This window comes from Nannobrachium achirus, assembly GCF_963921795.1.
Source record: "Nannobrachium achirus genome assembly, chromosome: 6".
Classification (NCBI taxonomy): domain Eukaryota; kingdom Metazoa; phylum Chordata; class Actinopteri; order Myctophiformes; family Myctophidae; genus Nannobrachium; species Nannobrachium achirus.
Genome location: NC_137815.1, coordinates 74,078,317 through 74,090,257, shown reverse-complemented (window position 1 = coordinate 74,090,257; position 11,941 = coordinate 74,078,317). Strand labels below are relative to the sequence as shown.

Here is an 11,941-nt window from a genome sequence, read left to right as displayed (position 1 = left end):
GTACACAGTAGCAGACTGTGGTGATAATTAAATCCACCCCCAGTAGCCACACCCACAGGGCCCAGTAGCCACACCCCCAGGGCCCTGGCTACAGTGTTGGGGAAGTTACTTTGAAAGCGTAACATGTACAGTTACAAGTAACTCACCATGGCAGAAACTTGATCAAGTTAAAGTTATACCCCTGGAGAAATGTAACTTATAAAGTTTCAAGTTACATAAAAAAAGTAACTTGAGTAACTTGAGTTACTTTTTTTTTCCCAGCGTTAAATTGAGAATGTACATTTGGTGTACATGAAACAAAATATAATAGCCTACAAAAAAGTCACATGCCAGCAGAAATATGCCTCTCAACTGAGTTTTATGTTTTATTACAAAAAGGTTGAGATTTTCTTTAGTAAACATCTGTGTTCCTGTGTTAAACAAATAAGAAATGTATGATCTGTTGAGGACATTTGATCGTCAAATTATAACTTCGCTTGTAACTTCTTGTAACTTGTAACTTGAGCCAAAAATGACTCAGTTACAGAATATGAATGTAACTCAGTTACCAGCAAGTTACAGCAAAATGTAACTTAGTTACGTAACTCAGTTACATGTAACTTTAACTTCCCCAACACTGCCTGGCTATAAGTAAGAATGTCGTCGCTGTCGGCAGTGGCGGGTGGAAACCTTGTAAGTCCAAAACTGTTACTTTTCACCTCTCAAAGATTCTAAAACAGCAGACCTACAAGCTCAAAACATGTCGCGATGATGTGATGCGTTTTGGGCTTGTAGATCTGCTATTTGTGGTACTCTTGTTTGACACTATAGTATGATGAAAGTAGGGCAGGGGTCTTCAACAGGGGGTCCTCAGAGTTACTACAGGGGGTCCTTCAAATCTTTGTGTGATAGAAACCTTTTTTTTCCCTATTTTATATTAACCACTTGAACCCATAACGTCCTTATTCTGAGAACTTTAGCCAATAATAACAGATCTACAAGCTCACAAAGGTTGTAGATCGGCTATTTTCGGCAAAGAGGTTTGGTGTAGAGGGGAAAACAGACTCTAGAGCTTTAACCTTTTAACTTGTCCCCCCCAGGAATCCGCAGATTTCTCAGCCATTCGCAGATTTTTCTGCCGTCCGTGGAATAACAGTAAAACCTGACATTTATCAGTTATTGCTCCTATTATAAAAGGATGTATAGGCCACATGGTGAGGCCTCCTGCATGGTGAGGCCTCCTGCATGGTGAGGCCCCCCACATGGTGAGGCCTCCTCATAGGACTTTGCTTCACTGGGCCCTGGGGGAATAGTTTGACTGATGGATCGCTGGATGGTCCCACATTCCTACATGAAACTGTGTCCTGACATATAGTTCCTCTACGCCATACATGGGCAACTGGCGGCCCGGGGGCCACATGCAGCCCTCACCTTCGCTTAATGTGGCCCGCAGGTTAATATCGGAATACTGATATATTATATTAATTCCAAACATGCAAAACAGGACCTCCTTTAATTACTTCAGTCTATATTAGTAGCTTAATGACAAGTGTAGTAGTAAAAACTGTATTTTTTTATGTCCAATGTATTTGTATTTAAGTTCATAAAGTTAACATGAGTATATAACTAAATGCGTTTGAACTTAAATCAAAATGTTACAATTTCAGTCTTCCAATTAAAAAATAACAAGGTTCCAATTCAAAAGGAGCTAAAAAAGCCGATCTACAAGCTCAAAACGCATCGCAGCGCGATGCGTTTTGAGGTTGTAGATCTGCTATTTTTGCTGCTCACTGCGATGCGTTTTGAGGTTGTAGATCTGCTATTTTTGCTTCTTTTGTATAAGATACTAGAATGACAAAGTAGGATGTAGCAATATGCAATGTGGCCCTCTGGAGTGAAGGTGGAAATATAGTGGCCCTCTGGAGTGAAGGTGGAAATATAGTGGCCCTCTGGAGTGAAGGTGGAAATATAGTGGCCCTCTGGAGTGAAGGTGGAAATATAGTGGCCCTCACCATCATCAAAGTTGCCCACCCCTGCTCTACGCATGGTCCTGGCAATGACAATGCTAATGCAGAAGAGAATAAATAGTACACCCATACTAGATATCCTCTAAAATGTAATTACTATGGGCATGGTTTGGATGACAATATAGTCTTTGCAACAGAAATTAAATATTAAAAACAATAACAATTAAAATCATTATAGATTTAATATTTGATATTTATTCTCAAAAACGATTATTAGAATATTTGATTATTCTAACCACTAATTACAATTAAATGCAGCCGTTTCATGAAGGGTTTTACTTGCTTGCTTATTAGAACTAAAACATTTTTTGCTTGATAACTGGTCATTTTAGGTTGTTCCGGACTGGAGTTGTTTTATGTCTCAGCGGATTCCTGGGGGGTCTATTTAACAATAACATACCTTTAGCACCTTTAGCAAAACAGCATTTGATTAGAACTCTAAATAAATGAACATTACTGTTATCGAGGATAAAACAAAATGCTTCTGCTGCTGGGACTGAGAGATGATCAAAGTAGCTTCACGCTCGCAGCTTCCATGTCCAAAATTAGGTTATTATTTAAGGACGAGAGAAAGAGAAAGATAAAGACAGGAGTCAGAGTCCCGCTGGGATTGCCAGACAGTCTCATCCTCGTCATCCAGCCATTCTTTGAACCGTCAAACATACTGTAAGCTACCTGTTATTTTCCTGCTCCGAGTTTTGGCGCCTTCGCCTCCCCCAGATAAAAGCTCTCCTAGTCGGGGGCGTTAGGGATATTTCACGCTATTAGTCTAAAAGCGCCAAATTTTTCACAGATGTAGCCCAGTCGGGGTCGCCACAGTGGCCAAATCGAGTTGGGCTCCCATTGACTTTCTATACAGGAGGAAAATACCCAGAAAAGCTGTTTCTTTCTGGGTATTTAAGTAGGATGTGAGGGGTCTAACTAGGGGTTTGTCATGATTCTGAATCCATTGCAAGCATTTGTTTTGCACAAAAAACATTCCTTGGGCAATAAGTGGCCAAATAAAACGCCCACAAAACGGTGAAAAGTGATGACTCATCACTTTTCATCACTAAACCATAATTTTTTGTGCAAAACAAATGCTTGAAATGGATTCAGCATCATGACAAACCCCTAGTTAGACCCCTCACATCGTCCTCTAGCCTCTACCACTAAACAAGCCTTAAAAGTCCAGCTAAAACAACACATCGCCAGATGAAGAGTCCAGCAGCCATCTGTGTGATGGAGACACGCTGCCAACACCAGTCCCAGGAGGCTCACAGGGAAAAGCACCGACTGCTAATTCGGACTAAATGTTTAATTTATGCTCCATTGCGTGGCGTGGACATGTTTTAGCTTGTAGATCTGTTCAATTTGCCAAGTCCCTCCCTTGTACCAGGGAGTATAAATGAAGGGCTGTAGTAGTGACTCATTGCATTACTGCTCCATCTGTATTTAGAGTTGCCTGGGGGAGGGGGGGGGGGGGGTCTATCAAACTTCATCATACTAAATAATGCATTCCAGTCAAGGTTAATTCATTTGAATACTGGCCCGGTGCGGAGGGTAATCATTTGAATTAGTTGTTAATGTTGCGCCTTAATTTTAATAGTTAGGCATTCATCAGTCTTGTGTACAAACATTTTGGCAAAGCAAAATGCACTTGTTACACCAGTGTGTGTGTGTGTGTGTGTGTGTGTGTGTGTGTGTGTGTGTGTGTGTGTGTGTGTGTGTGTGTGTGTGTGTGCACGTGCTAAGAGGAAGACATTGTCAGCTTTACAATTACAGACAATACACTACATCAGCATGACTCATACACGAAATACAGGAAATGATCCGTTCTTGACGTTGTTATAACAATACATTATATAAGATTACAAAATGGTAACTCTTATTTAAAAGAAATGACTCAACAACATCTGCTGCTCTGTATTGTATAAACATGTGAAAGTAGTTTCCTGAGATGAAACTGAGACACCGTGTAAACTGAGACACCCCCTGTACTGTATCTATAGGCAATGGAACACATTGTGGTCATGTGACCATTATATTTTCAAGCCCCTTGAATTTCCCCTTCCCATGAAGGAGAGGCTTTGGAAAACATGCTTTTTTCACAAAAAATATGTTTTTTTGCATGTAAAAGTAAATGTTCTTGCTCAAATCACTTTACCCCCTTGATTTCTATGGTCTGTCTCAGTTTACCCCGGTGCTGGGGTAAAGTGAGACACAACACCGCTTAAAAAAATAATAATCATATTTTCACTGCCTTTTGTCTTGAAAACTTGAATACTGATAACTTCCATTGTTAGGAAACATCCCAAATTACTGGGAAATGTGTACATTTTTACTGATTGCGACCGTCAGGTCGCAAGTTACTATGAAAAGCTCCACTAGCTGTCTGTCATGTCACGTCACGTCACGTCACATCACACTTTTTTTAAACTTTTATCTTCGGCACTGTTGCCCCTATCCATGTCAAACTTTGCACACACACTCCTTGGCTGGCAAACCACAACCTCCGCCCCTGATTTCTCACATGGCCCTCTTCTAGCGCCACCATGAGGTTGCTTTTTGCAGACATTATTGTGTATACATGGCACCGTATACGTCATCCACCCATTCTTGGCTTCAAGTCATTGATATTTATGGTTTCTGTCAGTCTGAAATGATTTCAACAAATAGCTCATTTCCCTCTCAAAGGGTCATGGAGAGTTCTGTTTATGCTCACACTGTAGCTACGCTGGTTGGTTGCACACTGTGTGCTTGTGTTCAGAGATGCAGTGGAGCTCAGTTCTGTTTCTGGCTTCTAAGAGCAGGAGAATAAAAGGCAGCAAAACAACTCCAGAGTCTCTGCCTGCCTGCTGCACCGTTACATAAGAGCTGGGATGGAATCTCAAGGTCATGCAAGGATATTCCAGCAGCACGATGAATCCACCATGGCCACCGATAGCACGGGAAAAGGAGGAGCTGCCTCTGTGTAAATAGAGATAGTGCAGGGGTCTTCAACGTTTTCAGGCCAAAGACCCCTTAGTTGAGAGAGCGATGAAGCAGGGACCCCTTAGTTGAGAGAGAGATGAAGCAGGGACCCCTTAGTTGAGAGAGAGATGAAGCAGGGACCCCTTAGTTGAGAGAGAGATGAAGCAGGGACCCCTTAGTTGAGAGAGAGATGAAGCAGGGACCCCTTAGTTGAGAGAGAGATGAAGCAGGGACCCCTTAGTTGAGAGAGAGATGAAGCAGGGACCCCCAGATTCCATATACCGGTAGTTTCATCATTTGACAGTACAATCATCAGCGTATTTTATGTTCAATGTCAATTTGTGTTTTCAGATGTTTAACCACTTGAACCGTCAATACTTAACATTTAACAAACTTGACCTTTCACTCTGTACTTAGTCTGCTCTGTTTCCCCTGTACACCAAACCTCTTTGCCAAAAATAGCAGATCTACAAGCTCACAACGCCTCGCAGCGCTATTTTTGGCTAAAGTTCCCAGAATATGGACGCTAGGGTTCAAGTGGTTAATATAAAAAAGGAGAAAAAAAGTTTCTATCACGCAGAGATTTGGAGGACCCCCTGTAGTAACTCTGAGGACCCCCTGTAGTAACTATGAGGACCCCCTAGGGGTCCCGCCGTCCCGGACCCCTGTTGAAGACCCATGAGATAGTGAATATTGCTGCTGTTGCGTGGAAATCTTTTATATCCATATTGCAACTTTATTTTAGTTTTATTATTAATTAGTATTAATTATTTTGTTAATGAATTCCCTACTTCAGTGGTTCTCAAAGTGGATTTCAGGGGTTTTCTAGGTTCCTTTATGCAAGTCTGTAACTCTGACAGGGTACAAATGGAACCAAATGAACCCTAACGGGTCCATTACAATGTCAGAGTTAAGAGGAGACCTTGAAATGTGAATGTAGGGGCGGTGTAGCTCAGGGGTAGAGAAACCGTCATTAGAGCACGAAGGGTTCCAAGTTCAAATCCGGGCTCCCCCTGAGTTAGTGTCGAAGAGTCCTTTTGATTGATTGATTGATTGATTGATTGATTGAAGACTTTATTAGAAGTTTGCATTGAAAAAGGTACAGTTTCATGACGGTACAGTTCACTGGTACAAGGTCAACTAAAAGGAGATCCTTGAAAAGACTAAGCTTATTTCCATAGTAAACCATTGAAGTAGCTCATAACATTGAATGACAGACGGATAGAACACAGTACTATGCAGTAGATATAAAAAAAAAAAAGGAAATAAAAACAAAATAAACAGTGCAAAAAAGATATAAAGTATAGCAAGACTCTGAACCCCTAGTTGCTCCCGATGAGCAGGTTGGTGCTTTGCTTGCATGGTTTCCTCTGCCGTCTGTGTATGAAAGTGTGTGTGAATGGGTGAATGTAATGCTCAATCTATGTAAATAGTCAGGGAAAGTTTTCTCTCAAACTGTCAAATCTGGGAATAAATTCCTTACCAAACAATTTCTTCACCAATGTGTTCGTAAAGGTGTCTAGTAACATACCTAACAAAGATTGAAATTCAACATCCCTAGCAAAATGTTTCAGCTAGGGTAATTCTGGGTCTCATTCACTTATTATACAATGTACTATAAGGGAAAAAATGACTCCCAAAAATGTGCTTTAAGTGGGGTGTGAGGGGTCTAACTAGGTGTTTTTAATTATTCTGAATCCATTGCAAGCATTTGTTTGGCACGAAAAACATTCTTTGGGCTAAAAACAGACCCAAAAGAACTATGGTTTAGTGATGAGTCATCACTTTTCACAAGGTGTATGGGGTCCATTTTTGGCCCAAAGAATGTTTTTCGTGCAAAACAAATGCTTGCAATGGATTCAGAATAATTAAAAACACCTAGTTAGACCCCTCACATCCCACTTAAAGCAGATTTTTGGGAGTCGTTTTTTCCCTTATAGTACAGACTATAGTAAGTGAATGAGACCGAGAATTACCCTAGCTGTCAAACATTTTGCTAGGGATGTTGAATTTCAATCTTTGTTAGATATGTTACTAGGCACCTTTACGAACACATTGGTGAAGAAATTGTTTGGTAAGGAATTTATTCCCAGGGTTTTATTAAAATTCCCTGACTAAAAGCACCTTGGATAAAAGCGATGTATACAAAAGCACCCTTTACTTCATCATATTACTGTGTCGAACAAAAGTAAAGATAAAATAGCCGGGAAAGTGAGTGAATATATATATATAGTATATATATATATATATATATATATATTTTTTTTTTTTACTGAATTATCTTCAACCGGGGGTCCGGGACCCCTAAGGGGTCCTCAGTTACTACAGGGGGGCTGCCAAATCTGTGTGGATTTCTTTTTTATATCAAAGGGATATTTCACTTTAAAAAAAGCTTTTGTCATTGTATCGTCTAATCAGGCTTTTGGGAACACATTCAGTATTTAGATATTTGATATTCATTTTGTCAGACACTCCCCATTCATATACAAACCCATTGTAACTTCAAACTCCATTTTAACCACGATAGATTCAATGAGTGTACTTTTTTCTGGTGACCCCTGACACCCTCCGAATACGTGAGCAGGCCATGTTTTTTTTCGATATCTTTTTTAATTTATTTCTAATCATTCTTTGGGAAATTTAAACAAATTCAATACAATTCAGTTTGGTTCAGTTCAGTTTATTTTCAGTTCTTTGGGCATTATACAAGTATACATTGAAAAAATAGAAGTAACAGTATAAATATGCATACGAAAAATGTCTGTACATACATTTCACAGTACTTGTCCAAGTTCCTGAAAAAGTGGTAGAGAGAAGCAACAAGGCTTGTCGGGTCCTACCCGACAAGCCTTGTTGCTTCTCTCTACCACCCTACAATAAGAAATTACAAAACACTACACAATGATATTGTTGTCAATCAAGTCTATGAAATCTATGAAAAGGTTATATATATATATATATATATATATATATATATATATATATATATATCTGCAACACAATATTCTATACATATAGCTAGTATAGGGGTCCTGCTCTATACTATAAAGGGCTGTGTGACAGAAAGCACTGACAACACACTCTCTCCAAAGGCTTATGCAAAGTGTATATTTCATGTATGGTTTAGCGTCACACAGACTTAAATGTGCATGTGATAAAGTCCCCAAGCTTTCACAGGAAACAGAGTGTATACATTATTGATGGCTCCCTAACTGTACTGTACAAAGTAACTGTACTGTACAAAGTAACTGTTACAAATGGAAGCAAATGGAGCCCCAGCGGCTCCATGTGCTTCCATTTGTACGTTGAGTTATGGGAGGCGGAGGCCTGTGGGTCCTGGGGCGTCAATTGGGTATGGCAGGGGTATGCAGCTGCCATACCCTGGGTCCAGGGGGGAAAATACAAGTTAATTTAAAATATAAATCCATGAATGTCTCTTTGTCTATCTGTGCTGGTGATGTTGTTAAATTACATTAAAATAACTACAAATGCAAAATTTAACAAGGTATTAGAATTATATTATCCACACTTTTATTCTCCCCATCTTGACAGAATAGTAGCCTATATTCCCAGGTTCCGCAGGTCAGCTGCACAGGTACAATTCATTATTGTTAATTGTGGCACGTTTACTATATTATGTCAAGTTTAGCCGCACTTGAACAACTGTTCCAGACTGCCATATCCAGCCCAAGAAACCATAGACATTTTGGCGAAAAAAAAAAAAAGAATGTACTTCTTAAAATAAATGTATCATGCCTGTTGCTAAGGTATGGCAACATGACTGGTGTCTGGCGCGCGTGCAAGACACCAGTCATGTTGCCATACCTTAGCTTTTTCTGAACTGACGCCACTGTGTGGGTCCTTGAAATTAAAATGTTTTGAGAACCACTGTACCAGATGGTGCTATCTATGTGTGTGTGTGTGTGTGTGTGTGTGTGTGTGTGTGTGTGTGCGTGCGTGCGTGCGTGCGTGCGTGCGTGCGTGCGTGCGTGTGCGTGTGCGTGCGCGTGCGCGTGCGTGTGTGCGCGTGCGCGTGCGTGTGTGTGTGTGTGTCTAGCCAGTGTGCTCCAGGCCATGGCGGTGCTGGTCTGTGCCGAGATGTACCAGGTGAAGCGGCTGCAGCACCTGTGTGAGGTGTGCGTGTGCGCGTACCTCCAGAGCATGCCCAGCAGAGAGCTGGCCAACACGGCCATCAGCGTGGTGCGTCTGCTCCGCAGAGCAAAGGTCAGTAAGAACGGGGACAAAATGCCCGAGTTATGTTTCTTCCGAAGATAACCAATCTACAAGCTCATGGTGCGCTGCAACGCGGCGCACTGTGAGTTTGTAGATCATCTATTTTAGGCATGCGACGCTGACGTTCGATGGATTATAAATTAAGAGGTTACTGGTTACTTTATCCTCAATGTAACAGTTCCTTTATCCACAACTAAATTCTTTAGCGTGTGTATATGTTACAGTTAGTTTGAGGTACCAGTAAGATTGGGGTTGGAGCGCTTGTTTTACTTCACCTTATGGGCAGTCCCTGGAAGAAGCCCATGTCTCAGTGGTAGAGCATTTGTTCCTCCATTGTTCCCATTAGTCCCTCGCTGGTGAATGCTAACCTGGTGAATACTGCTATACCTAAACCTAACCCTAACACTAACCTCAGTAAAACTATGCCAAATCCTAACCACAGTAAAACTATGCCTAAACCTACCCCTAATCCTAACCCTAACCTCAGTAAAACTATGCCTAAACCTAACCCTAACCTCAGTAAAACTATGCCTAAACCTAAACCTAACCTCAGTAAAACTATGCCTAATCCTAACCTCAGTAAAACTATGCCTAAACCTAACCCTAATCCTAACCCTAACCTCAGTCAAATTATTCCTAGTTCCCCGAAGGAGGCACCGCGTGTTCCACTTTGTGCCCAAAAACGAGCGCTCCTGGTCTCAATCTTACTGAATCTCAAATAAAACTGTGACACATATAAACGTACACACAGCCATCCTGCTTGCTACATTCAGCGTTTTGTTTTTATCACTCCGCTTTACAGTCTGGAAAGCCTCCTACTGTATACTGGATATCTACTGGATATCTACTGTATATCTCCTACTGTATATATACTGTATATCTACTGTATATCTACTATATCTCCTACTGTATATATACTGTATATCTACTGTATATCTACTATATCTCCTACTGTATATCTACTGTATATCTCCTACTGTATATCTCTGTGCCCAAACCAATGAAAACAACACATGGTTTCTGATACAGTAGTTCAGTGGAGGGGGCGGGGCCAGTGTTGTCCTTTGTAAAAGTCCAGTCGCTTCCTTCCTGACTTGCCTACTAATAGAAATAGGAGTCAAAAGGACCAAAAGGACCAAATGGACCAAATGGACCCTGGCCAGACTGAGAAGTGAGAAAAAGACCAACATAGTGACTCAGGCTAGATTCCAGGCTAATAAACATATAAACTCTACACACCATTTATCACAAATGTCAGTGTATTTTTATGGTGACCATAATCTTTTCATTTTCAGCAATGACAATGTCACACTATTAAAAGGGATCTAAGTTATACGTTAATAAAACAAAAATATGTTTTTGCTAAAGCTCCATATCTCAGGGCTGGCTCTAAGAGTTTGGTGGCCCTAAGCAAGATTTGTTTGTGGCATCAAAACACTCCCAGCACATGCACTAAATCACGCACGCACGTACTACCATAGAATATCGATTTGTGGCCAGACTGATAATTCTCACCTGTCACCACTAGAGACATACTTTGACCTCATTTGAGATACCTGTCAGTCTGTCACAGTCTGTCACAGTCTGTCACAGTCACAGGAAGAGTTCAGGCTGATTGAGGATCTTGTGAACCTTCCCCTGCAAGTCAAATGACGTCATGATGACGTTATGATAATGTCTGGTGACTCCGGTGACGTTCAGAACCAGGCCAGATCACAGCCCATATGGGGATGATCTTGACGTCATTACCAGGACGTCGTATGGACTATAGGATTATTGTCATTGTTTGTAATGTTAGTTGAAATATGAGCATGTAAGGTTATATTCTGGGACATATCTGACTAGCTATTATATTTATCTGGCCTCGATCGGACCCTCTCTGATTAATCCACAACGTCCGTTTTCGTGGGCAGGATTTATGTCAGGTGATATTCTAGGCCAGATCTGACTAGTCATGGTTTCACTTGATCTGGCCCCAATCCAGACGTCACTGATTGGTCCAGGTCCTGACCGTGGAGACGTCACTGATTGGTCCAGGTCCTGACCGTGCTGGCTGGGTCAGGTATTGTGAAACAGAACAGATGATCATACTTCTGGATTGCCAGCCTGTGACCTTTATTCCTGCTCCTGCAGAAACCCTAGAAGAGTATGTCAGACGAAACATGACTTGCTCACATCATCACAGATTAATTTACTTGCCTGTATCAGCTCCTCCACCCTGCTTGAGCCAGTTCCATCTGAGTGGTGCCAGGAAGGTGGAGCAGACTTCTTCTTTTGAAAGCGGATCTGTTGCCATCACCAGAGATGGAGCAGACGTCACAAAAAGAGACAAAAGGCTTTTTCAAGAAGTGTGATCGTCAGTGCTGGAAAAAGTACAAAAATGTAACCATTCCAGGGGCGAAAAGTAAAAGTATCAATACTGCAATTTAGAAGTTACAATTCTGTTGTAGTTACTTAGTAGTTACTTGTAGTTACTTGTAGTTACTTGTAACAGACAATTTAGAAGTCTGTGACAAGTAGAAGTCCGGAATTCAAAATGTACTTGAGTAAAAGTATGAAAGTGTTGGCATCAAAATGTACTTAAAGTATCAAAAGGAAAGGTACAAAATGTTTGAAAATAGTCGATCTACAAGCTCACAACGCGTCGCATCGCGCCACGTTGTGAGCTTGTAGATCGGCTATTTTCAAATAGCCACGATATAAAATAGGGCTAAAGTGGTTTATATATGTTTTATAATATTATAATTTAT

General features: G+C 40.9%; 1 protein-coding gene across 1 annotated transcript in view; it reads left to right on the top strand.

The window, feature by feature from the left end:
• The window catches only part of rhobtb3 (Rho related BTB domain containing 3), a gene marked incomplete at its 5' end in the record, with an annotated part of 135,028 nt that overhangs the window by 110,242 nt on the left and 12,845 nt on the right, over window positions 1-11,941 (top strand). Inside the window, 1 exon segment of the mRNA XM_080728392.1 lies at window positions 9,016-9,182. Within this exon segment, the coding sequence (XP_080584518.1) occupies window positions 9,016-9,182 (167 nt within the window).